The 26,636-nt window shown below is 39.8% G+C and overlaps 1 protein-coding gene across 5 annotated transcripts; it reads left to right on the plus strand.

The window, feature by feature from the left end:
- Positions 1-17: 17 nt before the first annotated feature.
- Positions 18-26,515, plus strand: hfm1 (helicase for meiosis 1). 5 transcript variants are annotated; one of them, XM_061694600.1, is made up of 41 exons: positions 18-634; positions 2,241-2,334; positions 2,419-2,534; positions 2,752-3,001; positions 6,400-6,731; positions 7,173-7,214; positions 8,050-8,120; positions 8,209-8,341; positions 9,752-9,903; positions 9,989-10,066; positions 11,038-11,193; positions 11,276-11,476; positions 11,545-11,633; positions 11,707-11,750; positions 11,865-11,966; positions 12,097-12,242; positions 12,376-12,470; positions 13,332-13,465; positions 13,536-13,583; positions 13,943-14,023; positions 14,203-14,294; positions 14,388-14,494; positions 15,828-15,875; positions 15,974-16,071; positions 16,152-16,286; positions 16,358-16,443; positions 18,985-19,068; positions 19,214-19,371; positions 19,442-19,545; positions 19,633-19,818; positions 19,886-19,951; positions 20,066-20,190; positions 20,368-20,447; positions 21,001-21,098; positions 22,114-22,191; positions 22,316-22,353; positions 22,428-22,605; positions 22,762-22,807; positions 25,238-25,310; positions 25,873-26,009; positions 26,158-26,515. In XM_061694600.1, the coding sequence occupies exons 1-41, from the start codon at positions 433-435 to the stop codon at positions 26,204-26,206; spliced, it is 4,632 nt and encodes a 1,543-aa protein (XP_061550584.1). In that variant the 5' UTR covers positions 18-432; the 3' UTR covers positions 26,207-26,515. The 5 variants fall into 5 exon arrangements, 4 of the variants coding, with proteins under 4 accessions (XP_061550584.1, XP_061550585.1, XP_061550587.1 ...); XM_061694601.1 differs by having other exon boundaries at positions 8,053-8,120; XM_061694602.1 differs by lacking the exon at positions 18-634 and having other exon boundaries at positions 1,166-2,334.
- The last annotated feature ends 121 nt before the right edge of the window (positions 26,516-26,636 follow it).

A 26,636-nucleotide genomic window follows, 5' to 3' on the forward strand; every position in this document is an offset into this window, starting at 1 on the left:
TTCCCTTTGGTGGCAGATTTTTGGTAGCTGGGTGGTAAATATGTATTGGTTTTCAAAGGTGTAATTGGCGTGAATCTCAGTTTACAGCTGTGTTTTTTTATTAAATAAAAATATTGGATGATGTATATAAACTTTGCGCTCACGCAAGCAGGGGTCGGCCTCGTTGATTACCATAATGCCCCAATGGTCTTTGTTGCGGCTTTGATCACGTTTAAATAGTGGAATCGAATTGAATTCATTTCTTTTGTCAATATAATTTACGTATGACGCCTTCTAAACTTTTTTGGGAGGTAATTCCGTGCTCTTTGAAAATAATAATGATAATCATCAACATAATCAAATAAATAAATAGAATTGTGCTCTTTGTAGTCCTAAATTTGCCTGATTTACACCCTCATAAAGAAAAACCTGAATTCCCCACCCTATTATTACATGAATTTCCATAATTATCCAGATATTTGTCCACCGTCTGTTCGTCAAAATATTAAGCTGCCAAATATTTACTTTGAGAGGGATCTGGAGTTTGGTGGAACCAAACCGGCAAGACTCACGACTACTAAAATCTCTTACATTCAGATTGGGTATTACGCTAATTATAGCTCCTATCAGCATAGGACACCATTTATCCGCGCCGGTAAACAAAAATGTATTATGTGTCAAATTCATATCCAGTTTGTTCCTATTACATCTAAATTTGAAATAAAATGCTAACTATCTGTTAAAACCATACTGTTAACTAGCTGTAAAACCATACTGTTAACTAGCTGTAATAATCACAGTTAAAATATACTGGGCTAAAGAAAGGTGCATGTCCAACTGGCTAATTTAAGTAGCAACTGTTATGTTCAGACACAGATAGATTTAGAATCAAATATTACCGTTAAATATGAAAAAAGGTAAATATATAATTTTGCTGGTTTTGTCACAGGGTCATTTTGAGGCTGTTTTCCCCCATTTTTGCATGGGTTGTCTCCAAGTACTCTGCTTTCCTTCCACATTCCAAAAACTTGCATGTTAGGTTGATTTAAGACTGTGAATGTGAGCGTGAATGCTTGTTCGCCCATATGTGCCCTGCCATTGACTGGCCCAGTCCAGGGTGTACCCGCTTCTGGGTCAAAGTCAGCTGGGATACGCTCTAGCTCACCCACGACTCCAGTGAGGATAAGCGGTATCATGGACAGAGATTTTTTTTTCCATCCAGCCAGCCATTTTCTGTACCGCTTATCCTCACTAGGGTCGCAGGCGTGCTGGAGCCTATCCCAGCTATCTTCGGGCGAGAGGCGTGGTACACCCTGAACTGGTCGCCAGCTCTTTTTTTTTCTTTTTTTTTATAAATTAGATGACCAGTTCATCCAGCATAGAAATGGATGGAAATAGTCTTTGTTTTGTTTTTTGTTTTTTTGTGACAGCATCACAAAAAGTAATTGAAAAGTAATTTAATCCCTCTACATGTTCCACATATATTTAGGACTGACAATGAATGCTACCATACTGTACCATAGCATAGCATATACCATATCCAAAAAAAAATGTACCGGCATTACCAGATAACTAGCAACCCTTTATTGCTCAGTGACTGTTTTTCTCAATGTCTTTATGTGTCAAAAGTGTTCTCTGTTAATTGATTGTCTGTTGTCGTACTAGAGCGGCTCCAATTACCGGAGAAAAATTCCTTGTGTGTTTTTTGGACATACTTGGCAAATAAAGATGATTCTGATTCTGATACCAACAAAGGGAAACATTTACTGACAAATTTACATATATACTGTTGAATTCAATAGGGCATGTCTCCACCAAAGCGAAACACAGCCAATGTTGGCAATGTGTAGATCAAAAGAAACATTTCAGTTCATGGACCCATTAATATTTTGTTATTTTTCTGGTACTGACACCACACCATCATCTTAATTTACCAAATTCACTTACCGCCAATTGCTCCAAAAATAATGTATGTATGTTCATCTATTTATGCCAGTGACGTATAGTGACAGGCAGAACAATTAAATTCTCTTCAACTAGATGGCAGAAGCTACAGTTAACCTGTGTAACCCCCTGTTTACATTATTACAACAGAATAATAGGTTTGTGTTCAACTAAACAGGCCCAGAAGTTGTTTTTTTAAGTAAATTGAGACAAGATCATCATTATCTCAGTACTGATAGATACCTTTTGTGACATTTATTTTGGTAGTGTGTTGTGAGATTTTTCTAATGGACACTATGTGCCCTGGCTCAATAAAGGTTGGGAAACACTATTGAATGAGATGTTGGACTCAGATGATTGCACCTTGTCCTTGGACAATCTATTTTTCGAGAAACCGCTCGTCCACAAAGTGTGAGTACAACGAGACCCCTAAAACTCGCTCTCAACCCTTTTAATTCAATTAACATTTTGCCTCTTTTGGGTTGTCTTCAACAGAAAGCCACTGCACCAGGAGGTCAGGCCATGGCAGCTGGAAGAACCTCCATCTCTTTCACAGATTCCACCCACACAGGTTATGCAGGAAGAGGCTAAGTCGCTCGCTTCCCTGTACAGTATGTTATGTTCTGGATTAGGGTGAATTCCTTTTCACTTCACTTGCATAAACTGCTCCTTGTCTGGCTACTTAAACTAAATTGAACTGCGTAACTCACTTGTGATGATTGCTTGAATAGGCTTTTCTCTTTCCTTGCCTTGTCAACAAATTAGGATAAGTGTTCTAAGAAGCATTCACATAATAATTGCTATCAACCTCAGATCTAACTGCTTTAGAATTCGCAGGATTCCCACAAAAGCTGTCAACCAATCCCATTGAAAAGGAGAATGAAGAGACCAAAGATGGCTCCCGCAGCAACAGTAGATACGATGGCCCCTGGGGCAGTGAAGGTTTTAGGGACCTCTGTTATGGTCCCCGTCAGAGTAGTGTGGATGAAAATGACAGTCCACAAGATACTAATCGAGGAACCATCAGTATGAAGTATTTATCTGTGGATGACAGAAAAGGTCCACCTCTGCAGAGAAGGCAAGTGGCAGTTCATATTTATTCTAGCTGTACATCTGGTTGTGAACAATGCTTTCAGGCACTCATGTTCATTTTGGTGATTAGTCTATTGTTTAGGGCTATCACATTTTTTGCTCTAACTTGCCAAAAAAAATTACATTTTAGTGTTGTATGGTGGCAGTGAACTAGTATGGCAGTAGTGAACAATTCTTCAAAAAAAGACTTCAAGCTGTTTCTTGCCACTCCTAGTTGAAGTTTACTGTCAAACTAAACATCAAACAAAGAGAATTACACTACGTAAAGCGACAAATACTACTGCAGCTTACTGTGCCTTTGTGACAGTCTCCTCATGTACTGTATATCCTTACGTCTGTATTATACTGAGCCCCGGTTGCCAAATTGTGCACTACAATGAGCCACAATGAATTAATCATGATGCACAAACTGTTTCATTCTTTTCATTGTAGTTAGTTATGTTTTTACTATGTTTTTTTTGGTTTGTTCTTTCATAAAAATATCTCGCTATGATATTGTACTTTATAAAAACATACAGTAATTAAAGTTTTTGCCACAGTTTTTGCTTCAATTCAATTGATATTGTGCTGTTTCTTCTGGTTAATCATGTCATGGCCACCTGGAGGCATTACAATACAGATATACATGGAGATGGTCACAACTCCTCAGTCAGCTGCAGTAATATTTGTCGTTCTTTGCAGAGGATAAAGAATATATGCCTGTAATTAGTTATATTATCTGTCTACATGTGTTGGTTCCCCATTTGTATTCAAATATAGATTTTAAAGGGTTATAACGCAGCGACACTGATGCTATTTGTTAGCCTGCCTGTGGTGTTTTGCACTTTTTGTTAGCATTAAGTTAAACGGACTTTCTAGGGCAGGGGTGGGCAAACCTTTTGGCTCAGGGGCCAGATTGACTTTTAAAATTTGACAGGCAGGCCAAGCCAGGACCAAATGCTTACATATAAAAAATAAACAAACAGTTTGTAGTGTTCATACTTAGATTTACTTTTAATGGGAACAGTGTTGGCGGCACGGTCACCGACTGGTTAGAGCGTCTGCCTCACAGTTCCGAAGACCGGGGTTCAATCCCCGGTCCCGCTTGTGTGGACTTTGCATGTTCTCCCCGTGCCTGCGTGGGTTTTCTCCCACATCTGAAAAACATGCATGCAGGTTAATTGAGGACTCTAAATTGCCCATAGGTGTGAATGTGAGTGCGAATGGTTGTTTGTTTGTATGTGCCCTGCGATTGGCTGGCAACCAGTTCAGGGTGTACCCCGCCTCCTGCCCGATGATAGCTGGGATAGGCTCCAGCACGCCCGGGACCCCAGTGAGGAGAAGCGGCTCAGAAAATGGATGGATGAATGGGAACAGTGTTGTTCTGGCGATCACCTTTTTTTTTTTTTGCCAGTGCATCAAAGTCTGGTGTTAGTTTTGTTGTGGCAATTCTCAGAACACATCTGAGGTGTTCATCACTCAGCTGGGATCTGTAGGATGTTTTGTTGGTGTTCATCACACTAAAAGTCTGTTCACACACATATGTAGAGCCAAACAGCACCAGCATCCTATCTGCCATCTTTCGGATTTTTGGAAATTTGTCTGCGTTTAATGAAGAATAAAACTCATCCAGTTTGAGAGTTGAACTTCTCTTTTAAGACGGTATCACATTGGAGATCAATCAGTTCCATCTGCAGCTCCTGTGGCGCTGTTTCAGGGTCTTGTGTGACTGAATCTCGGATGGCAGTTTGTCAGGTAAAAGTGTTTTGCTGAGCTTGATTTTAACCCCTGAGCCGTAGCCATCAATTCCTGCGTTGATTGGCTGTTAGCATAATCAGCATGCTTGGTAGAAAAGTGACACCTGATGCTATATTCCTCTAAAACCGCAATGGTTTCTTAACAAATTAGAAACAGCCTTTGACCGGGCTTCAGTGAGAAAGTATTTAGTTGTCCATTCTATATTAAACACACAGCACTCACTGTCGACGTTTCTTTTCTTTGGTCCACTCATGGTTGAAGAAGGGTTCAGAGCAGTAGCAGAGTAAAAACAGAACAGCCAAAGTCAACTCAATGTATCACTGTACCTACTGCGCTACCTGGTGCAAGGACTGGGCATTACAGGAGAACCTGGTGGAACCACTGGGCCTTACAGCACAACCTGGTGAAACCACTCGGCATTACAGGACAAGGTTAAATTAATGTAGTCATGTGATTTGGGCGATTCTGTACCAATCTTTGGTGGGCCGGATTGAATGTGATTTATGTGGCCCGCGGGCCGTAGTTTGCCCACCACTGTTCTAGTGTAAAGTTCTGTGGTTGTTTTAAATACACAATGTGTAATTCTATTTGTTTTATGTTTAATTTGACAGTAAACTCAACTGGCAAGAAACACATTGAAGCCTCTTTTTAGAAGAATTGTTAACTGCCAAATCGATGCTTGTTGTAAAGGGAGTTAAGTTCACTGCACCATACAGCACTCATATCTCAAATTTGTGCGCGCATGTCGAAGCAAAAAATTGTCCGAATGACGGTTCATATCTTGAAATGTGTGTAAGTTTGGTCACTTTATTATAAGGCACCACTGTATGCTGCAATAATGTTCATGTGTGGTAGTAGGGGTGGTGGTGGAAGAGCATTTTCCTCCTGTCACTAGACGTCACTGGCAAAGATCAAATGAACAATTTGTAGTCAATAAATAATAATTTTCGGACCGATTTATTAAAATTGGGGCACAGTGTTTGGGTCTCACTAGTGTATTTCATAAGGAGGCTCAATCTTTTAAGGTTACTATTGTTACTCAAAGCTTGCCTTTAAAGTAACCTTCCCCTCACACTCTGGTCCTGCAGATGTTTATAATGTTCCAAGCCACTCCCACCACATTTTAGTTGTAGAGCCGGGTCCACGACCCCTGTCCTCCATGCTTCTCCTCCTGTACCTGTCCTGTCCAGTCCTGTCCTATATTGTCCAATCCTTCCCTCACAGGGGGTAGCACTACTGACCCATACAACACTTGAATCCAATATGTCCTTGTACTAGGTCTATAATGCATTACTTTCCTCATCTTGTTTACAGCCAGTGCTTTCGCTTTTGTTGTCTTCTTTTCCTATATTATTTACTTACCTTTTCACTCTCTCTCCTTTTTGTTTTTTCTGTCACTCGCCTTTAAAAACTTTGTTCTGTTCAACTGAATGACTGTAATTCCCAATAAATATCCATCAGAATACCACGAAGCCACAGTGGCAGCTTAAAAATTCCACTGTGACACTGTAAAACTGTTCCGGTACAAAAGGGACACATATCCTCCAAAACGAAACAGGACCAAAACTAACAAAAAAAACCTCTACACTGGACTGCAGCTACGAGAGTGTTAATGTTTTTTCTCTGCTGTGCTCCTGCCCACAACAGCTTTTTCAAGGTTCCCGTGTCGAAGCGTGGAGGTGACTCTTCAAATGCAAACGACCTCTGTAGTAGTCATACAGCATCCGGACCTCAAACTTTTCTCAGTCCCGTTGCCATGGCAACAGCACCTCCGCCTCCTTTTCAGTCACCGAGGGCGACATTTAGCCAAGGCGCTTCTCCTTTCCCCTTCCAGCCAGCCTCTTCCCTCCCCCCTCCTCTGTTCTCATCTGCAGCGAGCGTCAAATCCTCCCAGCAGGCGGCCTATGTAGAAAGGCAGGACAAGGGCACAATGAGAGCCTTGGTTCCATCCGTCGTGCCTCAGCCGCTCCACATCCAAGGTGTTGCACTGCAAAGACACGCTTAAAAAAGAAAACACCTTTAAAAAACACTCTTACTGATTACCATATAGCCTCTGAATAACGTTGCAGCTAATGAGCATGCAAATGTGTGGCCATCACAGCAGCTAGCACAATGTGTTTGGGTTATGATGGTGAACTGAGGTGAGCTCCTCCGTTGACTGGATAGCTTAAGTGAACATGCGTACCAGTAGGTGGCAGAAAGGAACAGTAGGTGGATAGAGAGAAAATCCCAGTGTTTTCCAAACTTTATTGAGCCAAGGCACATAAATTTACTTTAGAAAAAAATCCCTCAGCACACTACCAAACAAAAATATCACAAAATATACAGTACATATGAAAAAAGTGTGTTTATTTTATGGTAAGTTTAAATGTCCTGTCCAGTGTGACATTAATTTTTAATGTGTCTTGTGTGCATTGTAGGATATTCAGGATCTGACATTTTGCGCCCAGTCTCTGAGATCTGTATCCTTTTTTATTATATGAAAAAAATACAATTAAGAAAGTCGCTGTGAAGTGAAAATAAAGGTAAATTTGACAAATTGGAGAGAAGTGTTGTTAACAATCGTACCAAATTTGAATGATTAAAAAGATTGCCAATTATATAAAATGAGGCTTCAAAATTGTGAAAAATCAAGTCTCTGTGCACATGCTGTCATGTTGGACTTTTATTTTAATTTTTTTATACCTTGCTCTTCCTTCTCTCTGTGATATGCATGCACCCACGCCTGGCTGTCAAGTCCAACTTTTTTTTCCTTCGCTCTTCTGCCTTCGATCTGTGACATGCATGCACTCATGGCCGACAACAAAGTGCTCCAAAACAGCCACGCCAGCCCGAAGCCCAGGTCCACACGCTGGGCAAAAAGGCCTTTCTCGGTGTAGCATACATGTACTAACAGCTGGCAATAAAGCACTTTAAAGCGGCCATCCCGGTTGACTATCCGAAGCAAAGATGCATTTTTGGGGTGTTAGCATAGCTAACTACCAAACTGTACGTTGCAATTGTGGCATATAACCACTGATATGATTGAAGGTGCTCAAGTTCTTATAGAGTGGGGGAGCTGAGGGACTCATGGACGATGCCAAGCGTGTCACTGGGCACTGTTTTAGCCACACCCAATAATTAGGAAAACTGAAATGATGAAAAACAGTTTAATGCTTTATCTCCCCAATCAGTTGAGGACTACGTTTTTAGATACAAATCTCTGAATTTACTTTACAGGGTCTCCAAATGAAATGTTTTACTTCTATTTTTTTCACAAATAATTAACATTTTCGTTTCCTGACCCATTGCTAACAGCAGCTAAGTTCAGACCCGTCTTCAGCGAGTTCCCCTTTTTCAACTACGTCCAGTCTAAAGCTCTAGATGATGTAAGCATTACTTCAACTGAGTCTTGCTTCTTCAAGTTTTGAGAGAAGTGACTTAGACAGTTTGGGCATCTCTGTTGGTTTGTCTCAGATTCTTTACACAGACAAGAACTTTGTGGCATGTGCTCCAACTGGATCTGGTAAAACTGTGCTGTTTGAACTCGCCATCATTCACCTATTGATGGAGACCTCAGAGCCCTGGAGAGGCATCAAAGCTGTATATAGTGAGTTTACAATTGATCTCGATTCACACAGTTTGTCCTCTGTAACAAAAAATAAGAATTACAAATGTCTCTTTAAAATATCCTTTTGTGGGTCATATACATACATACATATTTGCATTGTATCTAGAGATTGATATATTGCATTGCATTGTATCTGGGGATTGATATATTTACCAGTGTTATAATATTTGTTGGTATTTCTGGTCTGTCACAGCATTTCTTTGCATTCAACCTCAATTTCTTCAATTTCTCATTATACACTCTAAACAACTTCAGTTCCAGGCCAATAATAATCCAATAATAAATCTCATGTAAGCCCATAGCTAATGTGTTAGTGTATTTTAAATATTTTAAGACACTTAAACATCATCAGAAATGTTTTCATTTAAAAATTATAATTCAATGCTAATATTTTTTTCCATTCATCCATCCGTTTTCTTTACCGCTTATCCTCACTAGGGTCGCGGGCTGCTGGAGCCTATCCCAGGTATCTCTGGGCGGGAGGCGGGGTACACCGGTCGCCAGCCAATCGCAGGGCACATAGAAACAAACAACCATTTGCACCCACATTCACACCTACGGGGAATTTAGAGTTTTCAATCAAACTACCGCCCATGTTTTTGGGATGTGGGAGGAAACCGGAGTGCCCGGAGAAAACCCACCCAGGCACGGGGAGAACATGCAAACTCCACACAGGGGGGGCAGGATTTGAACCCCGGTCCCCAGAACTGTGAGGCAGATGTGCTTACCAGTCGGTCACCGTGCCGGCTGCCGACTAAATAAAGATAAATATATTTTTAGAATCTAGTAAATTACTATGTTTTACCATTCACGGTCTGTCCCCATCGGAGTTGCCATTGTTGAGTGACATCGTCATTGAAGCAACTCGGTTTTATAAAAATTTACAAATGATGTCTACTGTGTGCCCTGCGATTGGCTGGCAAGAAGTTCAGGGTGTACGCCGCCTCCTGCCCGATGATAGCTGGGATAGGCTCCAGCACGCCAGCGACCCTAGTGAGGAGAAGCGGCTCAGAAAATGGATGGATGGATGGATGTCTACTGTGACAGTTAAAGGCAAGGCAAGTTTATTTGTATAGCAGCGATCATATACCAGGCAAATACAGTGCCTAACAGAGGTAAAGAAATAATGATTAAAACAAGAATAATTGAAAAGGTGTTGAACAAGATAAAATCCAAACATAAAAACAGAATGAATGATAAAGATTAAACAAAACAGTGAAATCGCAAAACACATAAAATCACTAAATAAAATCAAGTTGTGTAGTTAGCTGTTGTAAGGTTGGAGAAGTGAAGGAAATATAGTATAGATAATGGGTTTAAAATAATTTGGGTTTATTTATTTTAAATTCAATAGAGATTGTACATTTATGGATTGTTTCTGGTTGCCAGTGGCTCCCATTAAAGCTCTCTGCAGTCAGTGCTTCGAGAACTGGACAAAAAAGTTTGGACCTCTGGGGCTGATTTGCAAGGAGCTGACTGGTGACACTGAGATCGACGACTTCTTTGAAATTCAGGAGTCCCACATTATCCTGACCACTCCAGTATGTGACAGGACTGCAACATAAAAAAAAATTGAGCAAAAGGCTTACTTGAGTATGTCAAATCACGGTATGTTTTTTTCCTCAGGAAAAATGGGACAGCATGACAAGAAAGTGGAAGGACAACTGTCTGCTGCAGTTGGTCAGGCTCTTCCTTATTGATGAGGTTAGTCTGTTTATCAAATACTACGCCCTTGTGTGTGAAATTGAACTCCTTTTTGATAGACACTGATAGGATGATATATTTTTTTGTATCTGAATCCCAACCTCCTATGACGCAAATTCCTTCATTAAAGGTCCTGTATGTTGGCTATTGAGATCTCCATAGAGCGATTCTCTAACATGGCCGTAGTATAGTGCCAATTTCATTAAAAAAAAAACAAAAAAAAAACAACATCTTGGTTTTGTCATATGAGTGTCCAGTAAAGGCCCCTCTAACAGCTACTTCTGTTTGACCTAGTTTTGTATCGCTCTGTCCATATTTGGCTAAGACGGCCCCCTTTCCTCTGATTGGTTCCCTCCGTATAGAAGACCCACTTATGAGAGCACACGTGTTTGTTACGTTGACAGCGCTGGCTTGGGAGCGGAAAAGGAAGGCGGAGATCTTCGCTAGTGACGTAGATAAGCTCGAGAAATTTTAATGACCTGAGTTCAGGCCTCTCAGAAATAAGTCTGGAACTCAAGAATGCATGGAAGATTTTAATTTATATTTCACGTTTACTGAGGTGGCACGGTGGGGGACTGGTTAGCACATCTGCCTCACAATTCTCAGGACCCGGGCTCGAATCCGGCCTTCCCTGTGTGGAGTTTGCATGTTCTCCCCGTTTCCTCCCACATCCCAAAAACATGCATTGTAGGTTATTTGAAGACTCTAAATTGTGCAGAGGTGTGAATATGAGTGCGAATGGTTGTGTGTCTATTTGTGCCCTGCGATTCGCTGACGACCAGTTCAGGGTGTACCCCGTCACGGGTGTGCTGCAGCACACCCGTGACCCTAGTGAGGATAAGCGGTACGGAATGTGGATCGATGTTTACGAAGGCACCATAGTGACCATATTACATCCCAAATACTAGAAAAGGTTGTCTTGGAAAAATATAACCCCTTAAATTATTAAAGATAATCATTTGTTCTTCCAGGTTCATGTAGTGAAGGATGCAACCCGTGGTGCCACTCTAGAAGTGGTGGTTAGCAGAATGAAGGCTGTACATGCCTACAGGACAGTCCAGAACCAAGATACAGGCATCTCTATGAGGTTTGTGGCTGTGTCAGCCACCATACCCAATATTTCTGATGTAAGTACAATCGAATTCTGCTCCCATCTGTAGCTCGAGTAAAGCTTCATCACTAGTCCCTGTATTATCTCCTTATGTTTAGGTAGCAGACTGGCTATCCAGTGAGAAGGGTCCAGCTTCATATCTGGAATTGGATGAGAGCCACCGCCCGGTGAAGCTGAGGAAGGTGGTGTTAGGATTCCCCTGCAACCCTAACCAAACAGAGTTCAAGTTCGACTTGTCTCTCAATTACAAGATGGCCAACATCATACAGACTTACTCTGACCAGAAGCCTGCTTTAGTGGTGCGTCTACTCCCTTTTTAAATGTAACGTTGGATTAACCTTGTGACAACAATCATCGTCTTCTATAGTTTTGCTCCACTAGGAAAGGAACCCAGCAGTCAGCTGCTGTTCTGGCTAAGGATACACGGTTTATTATGTCCGCCGAACACAAGCAAAGGTGCACATTCAACAGCATAAACTACACATTCTTGCATGTAACAGCTTTGGAAGTCTGTCATCTCTTCTCGCAGGTTGATGACATATGCACAGTCCATTCTGGATTCAAAACTGAAAGGTGAGTTTTTTGGTCATGCAAAATTATATTGGCCAGTTGAGCAAAAATGTGGTAATGTAATTCACTGAGCAGTTGAATGTTGGACTCATGCTGATAACACAATTTGGTGTCTAGAGCTGGTGATGCTAGGGGTTGGTTACCACCACGCTGGAGTGGAAGCATCGGACAGAAAACTGATAGAAAAGGCTTTTACTCTTGGAGACCTGCCTGTCCTTTGTAAGACTGTGTCAGGCACATGATTCTGTTTTTCTTTTCGGCCATATGTTCAGACAACTTCTCCATGTACCATTCATTTTGGTGATGCACATTTACAGTGTTATTGTCTGTCTGTATTCCAATCTTGTAGTTACCACACGCACTCTGGCCATGGGAGTGAACCTGCCTGCTCACCTGGTGGTGGTCAAGTCCACCATGCAGTATGTTGCAGGGTCCTATGAAGAGTACAGTGAGGTGGACCTGCTGCAGATGATTGGTCGGGCTGGAAGACCGCAGGTAGAATTACAATGGACTTGCTAGTAAGAATATAATGTGTTTTAAAAAAAATGGAATGAAAAAAAAATCAAATGTGGTGTTTAGATGTGCTACAAACCTGCTTTTTAATGACTTAATATTCTTGTTTTGTTAGTTTGACACATCTGCCACTGCAGTGATCATGACCAAACTGCAAACCAGAGACAAGCATATGAAACTGATGAATGGGATGGAGATTATCGAGAGCAGGTATTGCATTTCTTCAGAGGGAAAGTTGATACAACCGTAGCACGGTGAACCTCCGTTTATCGTGGGGGATACATTCCGGGCCTACACGCAATAGGTGAAAATCAGCAATAGGGCGAGACCATATAAAAAGATTGTTTAGAACTAGTTTTACTCCTCACATATGCTTTAGACACATTCAAATTTGTTCAAGCACACCTTTTTGTATTCCTTATTCCCTGTTGTCACTCTTTCGCTCGCACAATTCTCCAGATAAGCTTTAAGCTGTTTATGTGTCACTCCTAGTTGAAGTTTACTTTACTTTACTAACCCTAACCAACTACCACATTAAACAAAAGAGAATTAAACATTGTATATTTAAACACCAAAATGTTCAACCAAACCATCTAGTTTTGTCTAAAAAAAGAAAAAAAGGTTTGCTAGCTTAAACACTTTTGATGGGCTAACAGAAATGACCATTAGATGTTATGGTAATTATAAACCTTAAAACAACTGCTACTTTAACACACACACAGCAGCAACACAATCATACAAACCGAGCAGACAACCATACTCAAAGGCATATATTCTCCCTGCTCTGCGAGCACAACAACCACTACTCCAGATTTGTTGGGGACCTTTTCTGCCTCTTCTTGCTCTTAATTATGCTGGATGTTTTCCAATAGACCTCAGCGCTGCCTGGCATGTTATACTACACACACAAAATGTGATACTACACCGAAGGTGCGCAGCTCTATATAATATGAAAAAACATTAAAAAGCAATCGCTTACAAATCTGCAATATGGTGGGGGGTGTATACAGTCAACCGCAATATAGCGGGGGAACACTGTATGCCAAAGAGCACTAAATGTGTTTCGGACAGTTTGCACAGTCACCTGGTGGAGCACCTGAATGCCGAGATAGTTCTCCAAACCATCAGCGATGTCAACATGGCTCTGGACTGGATACGCTCCACCTTCCTCTACATCCGAGCGCTGAAAAATCCAACACACTATGGTTATCTCTCCGCAGAAAGTATCTCACCATTAGGAGACAGCTTTAAAAGTTTTGTAACTCACCATTTCAGGTTTCTCTGCTGACATAGACAAGTGTGGAATTGAATCAAAACTTCAAGGTAGGCTTTTGCTTTTCTTTCTTGGAGTTAATTGTCCATAGCTACTCAGGTACTCAAACGTCCTCCCACATTCTCAAAAAAATCATGTGCATTTAATTGAAAACTCTAAAGGTGCCCTTTGATTGACTGGCGACCTGTCCAGGGTGTACCCCGCCTCTTGTCTGAAGTCAATTTGGATAGGCTCAAATTCACCTGCATTATGAAGGATGGATGAATTATCCATTGTGTGGATCTGGAGATTATTCAAACAGATTCACAGAATCCTCATTCGTTATTCTTTGTTATATTGGGATAATTGTGGAAGGTGCTACTATCTCCTAATTTCAATTTAAAATTCTGTTTCTCCTCTCCTAATGTAGAACTGTGTCTGAAAAACCTCAACTCCCTGTCCTCTATCAATCTGATCACTATGGATGAGGACATCAATATTAAACCTACAGGTCGTGAAGCACCTTAAGTAGCACTTTATAATAAAGTTAAGTTGTTACCTGTTTTTGTTTTCATCTTGGGCTTTTGTCCAATTATTTGTGTGAAACTTTCTGGCTTAATTTTTTTACTAAGCCTTGGCAGAGGTTTGAGCTCTCAGGATATCCCACCCTTTTTTTTTTTTTTCCCCCAGAGGCTGGCAAGTTGATGGCAAGGTACTGTGTTGCCTTTGACACCATGCTGCAGTTCAGCAAAGTGTCTGGCACGGAGAACCTGCCTGACCTGGTAGGTTACCTGAGCAGGCGAACCAGCAATTATTTTAACTTTGGTGGAATTCCTGTTGTTACAGCTATCAGTAAGAAATGTCTCTGTGTGCAGATTGAGCTGGTGTCAAAGAGCAAAGAGTTCAGTGACATTCAGCTAAGGGTGACAGAGAAAAGGCCCTTGAATACCTTCAACCGGGACAAGAACAGAACCACCATCAGGCATTTACTATTTATCATAACCTTTGTTGATTTATGTGTCATCATTTCAATATCGTCGCTGTCAGGCAGAATTCTTGCATCTCCAAAATCACTGCTTTTCAGGAAACAAGCAAAAAAATTTATCTTGTTGGAGTGAACAAACTGCATCATTCAAGATGGAATGATACCTTATATTTACGGTGGACCTGAAGTGCAAAACACAACAGCAACAACAACAAAAAGTAAAGTACAACAGCAAGTTAGAAAACACAACAGCAAATAACTATACACAATGGCAAATAAAAAAACAACAGCAAATACATAAACACAACAGCAAGTTAAAACACAGAAAATAACTAAACAAAACAGCAAATTAAAAAAACTGCAAATAACTAAATAATGCAAAGTTAAAAAACACAACAACATAACTAATCACCACAACAAATAACTAAACACAACAGCAAATAACTAAGCACAACGGCAAATTAAAAAAAACAAAAATTTGCTGTTGTGTTTTTTAATTTGCCGTTGTTTAGTTATTTGCTGTTGTGATTTTTAATTTGCCGCTGTGTTTAGTTATTTGCTGTTGTGATTTTGGTTTGCTGTTGTGTTTTTTAATTTGCCCTTGTTTAGTTATTTGCTGTTGTGTTTTTTAATTTGCTGTTGTGTTTAGTTATTGTGATTACTTATTTGTTGTGTTTTTTGATTTGCTGTTGTTTAGTTATTTGCTGTTGTGATTAGTTATTTGTTGTCGTTTTTTTATTTGCCATTGTGTTTAGTTATTTACTCTTGTGTTATTAATTTGCCGTTGTGTTTAGTTATTTGCTGTTGTGTTTTGCACTTCAGGTCCACCGTAGTCTTAGAGCCATGAGTGATTCAATAATTAAAATGATGAGCTAGGTGGAAATTAATCTTCATGCAGTTAACCTTTGTGGCTGACCAGTTCCTACTGTACCAAAGAATTACAACAATCAATTTTTAACAAAATAGGCTTACTCAAATCTATTTAACCTAACTATTTTCACTTGTTCTTATCTAAAAATCATCAAGACTATCCATCTTGAGGTGACATAATGCTACATGGCTCCCGCAGAGTTACAATCCTACTCAGGCAGTTGAGCGTTCCAGAGAGTTAATAGATTTGTGCTCAAGCTGTTTTCAACACATTGGTTAATAAATTGGTTAATAATGCATAAAATAACAGACAGCGTGGGGACAGACCAATAGTATTGACTTGTGGAAAAAATATTAAATTGACCATGTTTGGACATACGAGGTTTCCACCCGACAGCAATGATGTGTTTTAGGAAGTGGGGTCAAGTTTAGGTCAGATAAGCCCACATGTATTTCTCAGGTTTCCGATGGAAGGAAAGATCAAAAGCAATAATATGAAAGTGAACTGGTAGGTGAATTTTTTTTCTCATTGGAAAGGTTGTGTCTAATAAAGAGGAAATACCTATGTCAAATTGCACTTCACCCTGTGTTTTTATTACTTTGCAGCTTGATTCAAGCTCATTTAGGGTCTATCTCAATTCAAGAGTTTGGCCTTACTCAAGACACAGCAAAGATCTTCCGGAATGGGATGCGCATCAGCAAATGTACGTCAGCCAAAGCAGACAACAAATGTATTTGGGTTCTCAAAGCAGACTACAACTTTGAATGTTTTGACTCCAATCAGGCCTTTCTGAATACCTGAGTCAGCATTCCAAAATGGGTTTCAGTACTCTGCTCAACTCTCTGATCCTGGCCAAATGTTTCAGAGCAAAACTCTGGGAGAACTCTCCGTATGTCTCGAAACAACTTGACAAGATAGGTGAGTCAGCCGCTAAATCGCATTGCACTTGCACAAACAGTCCATGTGAAACGTTTAATACTGTGTTTCAGGCCAAACCCTGTCAACTGCTATGGTGAATGCTGGACTCACCACATTCAGCAAGATCGAGCAAACCAACCCGCGACAGATTGAGCTGGTCAGTCTACATCTGTGATGAGCACTCTTCAAAGTCCTTAAAGAGCATGCATTTATTAATTTCTTTTAAGTTGGGCCAAGATTTATTAGTTTTAGATAGACCTTCCCAAATACATCTTATTTGCCATGCTAAATATAAAATGATAAAATATTTTCAATGTATTTTAGTGTCAAAGGATATGGTCTTTCCTATAGTATGGCGTCAACTGGTATTTTGATTATGCCAGTGGAAGACAATGTTGAGGTCCAAAACTACTGAAAAGGGGATGTTGTATTACTTCCCAAATTTTCAAAGCAATCAAACAAACATTAAAAAAAAGTCATTCGAAACAACCAAACAACAAATAAAATGAAAAAAAAAAAAAAAAATCATGAAAATTTAATGTATCCAAGTTGGATATGTAAAATTAAAAAAGCAAGAAATGCAACAAAAATGCAATACTGTATGTGAACCCCCTGCTACTTGGGGGGGATAGGAACCCTAAAAGGCTTTATAATTTTCCATAGATGCCACAAAATGGTGGCTTATTTTTGTCTAAATGAAGATCCTCAACTCACTTTAAATATTTTCCTTGTCATCAAGATGCCAACTGATGTTACATGGGCCTGAGCACAAAAACAGACAATAGATGAGTTTTTCAGTGGTGTGCTATGGGAATTATAATGCAAAATATCTGCCTTTGCTCAATAAAGGTTGGTAAACACTGGTCTACTCTTCTACACTACTGTACAGTACTAGAACTACAATTTGTTGATCAGTTTATCTTACATCCTGTACCACTATTGGTACATCCTGCTGCCTTTAATGGAGCCGGCGACATTTCGATTCCTGGCTAGTGCCCGGACACCCGGTCAATGGAGCTTCACAGTGCGGGTCCCAAATCCGAATAAAATAGTCTTGTGTGTCAGGATTGTATGGATGGCATCAAAAATAAATAAAGACAATCCTAAAAAATCATGCACGTGATTCACTACGCTCGTTGTTTACTTAACAGAATCCACCTAGGCTAGGGGATTCAAAGGCTCTGGGTTAAGTGCAATACGGTGGACATAGATGTGGAATACTCTGGGACACTCCACTGATGTCATGCAGCGGAAGCGTGCTAGGCCCATAACCCAGAGGTCAATGGATCGAAACCATCCTCTGCTATTTTACATGCTAGCTATTTTTATAAATTATAAAGCGAAGTGCCAAACGTAGTGTGTACAGATTTTATTGTGGGAAATAAATAAAAAAAGAGCGTTTTTTGGGTTACCATTACAATAACAAACAATGCAATAGTGTGGTTTCTGCCCTGAAATGTACTTGGTCTCAAAGGTTTTGATTGTGAGTAATTTTGCTTGCTGAACGTAGGAATGTCATCAACAGTGCACAGTCTCTTGAATATAGTTTATGTTTGACGTCATCCTAAAGAAGAAATCCATTGGGGTGAGGTCTGGTGGCTGTGGTGACCTTTCAACTGGCCCTCATTGACCAATGCATCTAAAAAATATTTATTCAAACCTTCCTAAACCATTTTGTTTGCCTTAATGTTTTTTTTACATTCAAGGCAAAACATGCTCTCAGTGTAATGTGTCACTATATATATTTTATATTACACAAGGTGTTGATTGAGATAATAAAATTTAATTTAGGATGTGTATATGTATGATCAAATGTATACATAAATATATTTTGTATACATGTAGCTTTGTATTTGCTTCAGTGTCCTATTAGTTAATGTTTTACAAGATAGTGCTGACCTAACACTTTTGCCCAATCATGTATTTGTACATAATTTTATATCCATCCATCCATCCATCCATTTTCTACCGCTTATCCGAGGTCGGGTCGCGGGGGCAGTAGCTTTAGCAGGGACGCCCAGACTTACCTCTCCCCAGCCTCTTCATCCAGCTCTTCCGGGGGGATCCCGAGGCGTTCCCAGGCCAGCCGAAGGATGTAGTCTCTCTGCACCGATCCGTAATGTCGATCTCCCGTTCCATTCTTCCCTCACTCGTGAACAAGACCCCAAGGTACTTGAACTTCTCCACTTGGGGCAGGATCTCAACCCTTTTCCGATTGAGGACCATGGTCTCAGATTTGGAGGTGCTGATTCTCATCCCAGCCGTTTCACACTCGGCTGCGAACTGCTCCAGTGAGAGTTGGAGGTCACGGCTTGATGAAGCCAACAGAACCACATCATATGCAAAAAGCAGATATGCAATACTGAGGCCACCAAACCGGACCCCCTCTACGCCTCGGTTGCGCCTATAAATTCTGTCCATAAAAGCTATGAACAGAATCGGTGACAAAGGGAAGCCTTGGCTGAGTCCAACCCTCACTGCAAACGAGTCCGACTTACTGCCGGATATGCGGACCAAACTTTGACTCCGGTCGTACAGGGACCGAACAGCCCGTATCAGGGGGTTCGGTACCCCATACTCCCGAAGCACCCCCCCCCCGAGGGACACGGTCGAACGCCTTTTCCAAGTTGTATATTATTTATTAATATATTATGTAATTATATATGATAAATTACACAGCAATATATGTTTTGTGCAGATTCTCAACAGACATCCACCATTTGGAAACCAAATTAAAGAATTTATCCTGCACCTCCCGAAGTATGAGGTGACCTTGGAGCAGGTAAAAATGTTTGCTAAAGGTTTCACAGGAGTGTTGTCATGTACTGAAGCTTTAAGATGGCTAGATATCCCCAATGTAAGTTTTCTTTAGGAATAGTAGCTATATAATTCTCAACTTTCCCTCATGTCACTACTGTATTTCACAGCTGCCAAGGTATAGCTGCAATATTGCTGAGATTGTCGTGAAGGTGAACCTCAAAAACCGAGAACTGCTGCTGTCCAGGAGAACAGCTCCCAACCATCACTATGTGTCTCTGGTCATTGGAGACTCTAACAACAATTGTGTCTTCCGGCAAAAATTCACGTAGGGGATGTTTGACAAACTGACTGATTGTGTACTGCTTAAAAAGTAATAACCTTTAACTTTTTTCCAGTGACCTTTTGTTGTTAAGGTGCAGTAGCTGGTCAAAGAAAATTGAGGTGGTAAAGGCCTTGAAGGGAGATGAGATCAGTGTTAATCTCATCAGTTCAGAATATGGTGAAATTATGTTTAATTTACACGAATGTTCAAAAGTATGCACAATTTATGACCAAATTGTATTTTATGCCTCTTCGTCTCTTACAGTTGGCCTCGACATCCATCAGAAATTCAATGTGTACTACTCTGGAGCACGCAAGTTTGAGACTGATAATCTGGACAACCTGTCACATGAGTCTGCTCAAGAGACACCACAGCAGTCAGCAGCAAACCTACACTCTGTTGACAAAGCTGCACCTCGAAGGGGAAACACCACATCTTCTATAGAGCAAGGTACTACATTCATCTGCATTGGTGAAAATGTAAAAGTAATCAATTTCCATTTATTCAATGTGATCAGATGGAGGTAATAAAAGACAGTGCAACCACCTCTGCAAGAATAAGGACCAGTGTGGCCATGACTGTTGTGAGTATAATCATTCATCATTCTACGAGTCTGTCCTTGCATCTATACAAACAATATTTGGTCATAAATACCCCTCGTCCAAATTTTACTGAGAATCCTTCATCTGGCCCCAAGGTAAAATCGGTGTAACTGTGGCACGAAAGAGGCTGGCAAGCAAAGCCGGAGGTTTTTCTTCATATTTGAGTGATCTGAGGAGTAGGTGTGACACACTTTCACCCACGCCAGTGAAAATACTCAAGGTGAGATGATACACAACTCCCACTGGTGAGAGGAACATAGCAGGGGATACAATACAACACATTATTTTTGCTGGCTAGCAAGATGATTATTTACATTGACCAGAGAAAAATGTATGATTTTTTTTTTTTAATTATGATTTCAGTCACACTTGAATATTGGTTTTGTTTTCTCGTTAGATGAAAATGTCGGAGGACTCTGTGGGTGTCAACATGCGGCAGTTTTCATACAAACCTAGGAAACTACATGCCTTGTACAGGTGATCTCCATTTTTTTCTCCAAATGGGACAATAATCAACAACTAGAGAATGCAATTTCTGTAGAAATTGTGTATGAATGCTGAAGAGATGACACTGAACTTAAATACTGTGGATTTAATTGAATTGTTCAAATATCGAATGTGAAGTTGCAATGGTTTGAATTGGTTTAAGAAATGGGGAATAAGAAAATAAATGTGAAATATACAGTAGTTCCCAAAATATCCTGAATGAGCTGAATAGCTTGAAATTGGAATCTGAAGGATGCGGAAATTTTTTATTTAATGTCCCAGTCACGTGAATGGGAGTTAATTGAGTGTAAAATGTGGATTTTTCTTGATTATTTTTTTTTTTATCTTGGTATTTTTAATGATTTGAATCTTTTGAGAAATGTGAAGGGAGTAGAATGTCCAAAAAGTGTGTGTGTGTGTGTGGGGGGGGGGATAATAATAAACACACTTTTGGGAGCAGAACAACACATGCTCTTCAGCATTCTCACAATTATTAAATATAAAGTCAAAAGGTTTAATTGCACTGTTTATATGTTGCTTGAAGCAATGACGGATACTACCACAATGCTCCCGCTGTGATGATGGATCAGACCAGAGAAGGTTCTTCACAGTATCCACACCATATGGATGACTTTGACAATGGTACCACTGTTACTCCTTAAAATTCTTAACTTTTGTCATTGCAGGGTTAAGTATCAACAAATACATTTCCAGGTTCAAACAGTCCTCTTCATCATGGATTTCATATTTTGACATGAGACAAAGCCGACACCTAAAACTGATCAACAGTAGCTCGAATTCGAGCGTAGAGCAGGGGTGTCAAACTCAAATTCACAGTGGGCCAAAATAAAAAATTGGGTCAAAGTCGGAGGCCACACTCAATATTTACTGGCAATTGACTGCGATTGTGCATGTTTTCCCTTCTCTCCAGATATGTAATGTTAAACCTTATCATATGAAAAAAAACGAAACCAAATCTGGAATAAGCAAACTATAAAATTATAACCACATGACAAATCAAATGTGCAATAAATGACACATTACTGGTATTTGTTTCTTATTTAAATAGATAAAATCTGCAGATTTTAAATCTAAAATCTGTTATGAACAGATAATCTGCCTCCCACCTGTCTTGAAAGCTCCCCTTTTCCATCTTTCGTTGGGCAATTTTTGGGAAGGGGAGGTATAGGTTTTCCCAAGGAGACTGGTAGCATAGTTGCTAATGACTGCAACAGAAAGGGAGGGGGCCCTTTCCGGTCTTGACTGACAAGCCAACACACTAGCAAAGCATTCTGGGATTTGTAGTGTTAGCAGCACATGCACTATATACTGGTAGGACAGCTCTAATACACATTTGATATGGTCAAAATACACATTTGATATGGTCAAAATATAATTGCAACACTGATTTGGCCTGCGAGCCCGAGTTTGACATACAATATATGGCTTAAGTGTCACAGAGTGTCATCAGCAAGTTTGAACAGAGCTGCTGGTTCATCCTGAAATTTCATGCAAAAGCGCTTTGGGCACTGTGATGGTGTAGAGAAAACACTATATAAGTGCAGTCCATTTACAATTGACTATATCCCTAACGTTTTGGGAGTGGTGTATGTTTTCTGACCAAAGTGTTTTTTGGCATCTCGTATTCTCTCTTTAGATGATGTTATTTTTATGGACACGCACAGAACGATGGAGAAGCCAGTCCAAGCTAATGTTGCACCTCGTATTCAACAAGGTTATACACCCCAACTCTCTTAGCTTTAAACCATAATTCCTGATTTTCATGCTTTAGCCCAACGTAGACAACTAAGCAAAAATAATTAATCTCTGCCCTGTCATTTGTTTTAATTGATACTCAGCTTCCGATGGGTGGAGGAATGCCGGATCACATACTGCTGTAAGTTAAAACCCCAAAGCGCACTTGAACTCAATCAGCACAGCCTACTCTATCAAGCATGTGCTATCCCACAGAGACCCTGGCAAGTGTCAAATCAGAACAATCACATTACCAGTGAGACATTGTCCCAAATACCAAGTGTCAGTTTCGACCTGGGAAATGATTGGGGCGACTTTGATGATGAGAAATCCGTCCATGCCAGTGAAACGTCACTGACTCAAACTCAACAATCAACTGGATGCAACATATCAGGTAGCCTCATTAGGTTTGAGTTATTGTTAGCTCACTGTGAAAATTGTGTGTTGATTGTTTCTTTTATATTTGTGTACATTTAGTTCAATATGTCATTTTAATAAGTCAGAAGTGTTGAGTGTAACACAACAATGACATTTATGTTTGCAAATGCAGGTTATGTGGCAACACCACCGTGTCGCCCTACTGCCATTGCACTGAGGTAGGGCCAAAACATCCCTTACATTCACTGCAAATGTGTAACTAAATAATGTTGTTATGAAACATTCAAACTATTGCCCAAGTTTTACTATAGCTGCAAAATATTTATGCAGGGGTTTTCCTTTGATGCGTCCCACCTCTGAGACGCACAAAAATTAGCAGCATATTCATTCTGCATCCATAGACGCATGGTTTAAGACCCACCCTACGTGTGTGTGTCTGTATGTGTGTTTGTGTGTGTTGGTGAAAAGCTTCCACATACAATGAATCAAAAGTATGAATCGTGTCTTAGTGCTAGCCAATCAGAGGCAGAGTAGGGTGGGTTATCTTTCCTTACAATGGACACGGGATTTTTTTCTGGATTAGATAAATTTTCATCGTTGTGGTAACACCCGCCACGCCCCTCACGATACAACAAGCTGCTGGCAGAACCTGTTTACTCTGTAAAGGCACACAACTGAGACACTTAAGGGAAACTGTTTTCCATACGCTACCCTTCGAGCTAGCGAGCTAAGGGCTGGAGCTATAAAGCTCACTCGACCACGGTGACATTGTTAAAACATTAGCGCTCTGAGTTGTGTGGGTGTTCCTCACATACACACACGCACACGGGAAAGTTAACTGTTTGTAAACAATAACCACAGCGGCATACATTATCAATATTCTGGCAGTTGTTGTCATTTTCAGGATCATTTGATTGACAGGTAAAGGTCTCACATCACAGTCCAGCAGCTCGAGGGCAGGGCTTATTTTACATTTTATTTATTTATTGAGAGTTAAATCTCCTTTTCAAAAGCAAAGAGGCATAAGAAATTATACAGGCAGCAGAAATTGTACAAAACAACATAACAAAGTACGTACAATTCATACAATAAATGCATTCATTCATTCATTTTCTGTACCACTTATCTTCACCAGGGTCGCAGGCGTGCTAGAGCCTATCCCAGCTATCTTCGGGCGAGAGGCGGAGTAACCCCTGAACTGGTTGCCAGCCAATCGCAGGGCACATATAAACAACCATTTGCATTCACATTCACATCTATGGACAATTTAGAGTCTTCAATTAACCTACCATGCATGTTTTTGGGATGTGGGAGGAAACTGGCGTACCTGGAGAAAACCCACGCAGGCACGGGGAGAACATGCAAACTCCACGCAGGCGGGGCCGGGATTTTAACCCAGGTCTTCAGAACTGTGAGGCAGATGTGCTAACCAGCCGACCACCGTGCCACCTACAATAAATAAAAATAAAGACTAAAAAATAACTGATATTAAAATATGGCATCAGATATAAAAACGGTGACAAAGACTTTCGAGTACATACATGGTGTTTTATTTCCATCCATCCATCTGTTTTCTGAGCCGCTTATTTAGTCATCCAAAATTTGGTAGGCTTTAAGATTTTTTTGGGCCTTGAGTGGGTTAATGACTACCTATGTGCCAAATGTTTAATATTTATTTAAGTGCAAATTTTTTTGTGAACAGAGTGAGAATGTTTTATCTAATCTTTATCTCATCTATCTAATTTTATTCATTGTTCTGCAATACAATGCCAATGTTCAATGTTCTTTAGAATTGAAAGTTCATTGTTCTTAAAAAGGATGTACTTATTCTTTACAATATCATTATATCAGTGGCCCAAAAAACATGAACGATACTACCGTTTATCGTGATAGATTTTCGGAAAATATATCGTCCTAAAAAGGGAGGAAACCCAAGCAGGTACAGGGAGAACATGCAAACTCCACACAGTGGAGGCCGGATTTTAACCCCGGTCCTCAGAATGCTGAGGCAGATGTGCTAACCAGTCGTCCACCGTGCCACCATTGTACAAATTGTACAAATAAAAATCTGCAATATAGCGGGACCGCAAAGCAACTGTATTACTATCTGTACGCCGTGATGATATGTTGCAGGGACTCATTGTTCCAGGGCTGCAACTCATTGTTTCCAGACGTCCATCCTGGGACTCACATAGTCTCAAGCGTAAAATGATCTACGTTTATGTTGTCACAAATGATATGCTTATCTAATTCAAGTTGAGCTCAGGGGGACACTAAATGTAGGGCTTGGATATTTATTTTTTGAATATTTTTAGATTTTAGACATTTTCTGTTTTTTACGCATTCTTTGCTCCTGGCTCGCCACCTTCTCACAAACCTATTTCTACATGCAGTGGTACGTGAGTCTGTAACATTACTCCATGTGGAAAAATTATCACGGTAAAGCTTTAAGGAAGAGATTTTACATCAACTTTTTTGTAATCGAATTATTTAAGCTATTCGATTAATCGTCTCAACCCTAGCTAAAACCAAGTCTTCCATTACAGGATTTATTGTTTTTTTTTTTTTTTTTTTTTTTTTTTTTTTTTTTATATACACTAAGGAAACTGTAAAATGTGACTTTTTGACCCTACTTTTTTTCCCCTCAGATCAGTTTCTCAGACTACACTGAACAATCCTGGACCCTCACCATTTACAGCCAGACAGCAGAACCAAACAATGGTGTGTGTATGCTGACATACAGACTGACTAACACACAATAAGACGTGTGACATATTGATAAGTGAAGACAGTAAAATATCAATTTTGTTTAACATTGAACATGTATGTGAACCACAATACATGTTTTAGTAGTAAAAGTGTAGCTGTAATTTTGCACATTGGTTTGGGCTTTATTAATTTATTTAGTTTTCATTTCATCATTACGCTTCATGTTAATACTGTTTTATTTGAAGACTGCTACTTAGTCATGAAGTGTTTATCCTACAAAATATTTGTTTTGAACACCTCCATATTTAATTACACATATCAATACAATATTTGCTGATGATATGTGTATGATGTTTTTGAAGTCATCATATACATTTTCTTGCTCACAACAAAAAAAATTTATAGTATCGCTGTATGGGCAGATGTAAATATAAGCAAAATAGTAATATGTTTTTTATTGACCAGAAGTGCCTGTGAACAACTAAACCCAGTGAAATCTTTATTCTACTTGCAGTTGGTAGAATTTACGTCTTGTACATGATTCTTTTTTTTTTTTTTTTTTTTTCACGAGCAGAATTCAAGCATGTTCAGTACAGCAATCGCAACAAAGTTACCAGAAAGAGCGACTTCAACCTGTGTGGCGCCACTGACTCAAAGATTTAATTTCTTTTCAACAATGAGTGTACCGAGTGTTGCGACTGACAACAGCAGGTACGGGCACATTTAATTGCAAAGCTAAAGCTCAAATAATTTGTTCTTTCATTGTTTTTTTTTTCTTTCAAATGTTTTGGCATTGTGTCCATGTAATTTAATATATGCCCACCCTTTTTTTTAAACCTTCTATTTTCACCACCAACAGCAAAGAAGAAGAAGAAGCTTTTCTTGGAATATTTGATGGTATATTTTAGAACTACTGGAGGAAAAAAATATTTTTCCCCACTAATGAATGTTGTATGATGTTGTATATTTCCCAGATACGGTTTGTTATGTTATATGTCATTAACATATTTATTCAGTGTAAAGAAACGGTACATGCTTAAGATATTAATGACAGGTTTGTATTTATTTGTGAATTTGTAAATTGTTGGGCCACTGCTATTGTTAGGGCCTCATTTCAAGTTTGTGTTTTTGTTTACATCTCAAGAAGATAATGTACTTTCATCGTTTGCATTTCATCATATTTATTAATTCATTAAAATTATTTATGACTGAGACAAGACATTGTCAATGAATTATCAATTATTTCAATCACTTACAACGAGAACCCTCGTAGGTTCCCTGCACCTTTCATTCGGTACACGTGCACAATCTACAGTATGAGATATAATATATGAGCTG

The sequence above is a fragment of the Phycodurus eques genome, chromosome 13 (genome assembly GCF_024500275.1).
Source record: "Phycodurus eques isolate BA_2022a chromosome 13, UOR_Pequ_1.1, whole genome shotgun sequence".
Taxonomy (NCBI): domain Eukaryota; kingdom Metazoa; phylum Chordata; class Actinopteri; order Syngnathiformes; family Syngnathidae; genus Phycodurus; species Phycodurus eques.

Coding starts and splice junctions, on each gene's coding strand:
- hfm1 (XM_061694600.1), top strand. CDS start 433: ATGAATTTCCATAATTATCCAGATATTTGTCCACCGTCTGTTCGTCAA. Junction 2,335..2,418: donor AAACCGCTCGTCCACAAAGT/GTGAGTACAACG, acceptor TGTCTTCAACAG/AAAGCCACTGCACCAGGAGG. Junction 19,819..19,885: donor CACATCTTCTATAGAGCAAG/GTACTACATTCA, acceptor CAATGTGATCAG/ATGGAGGTAATAAAAGACAG.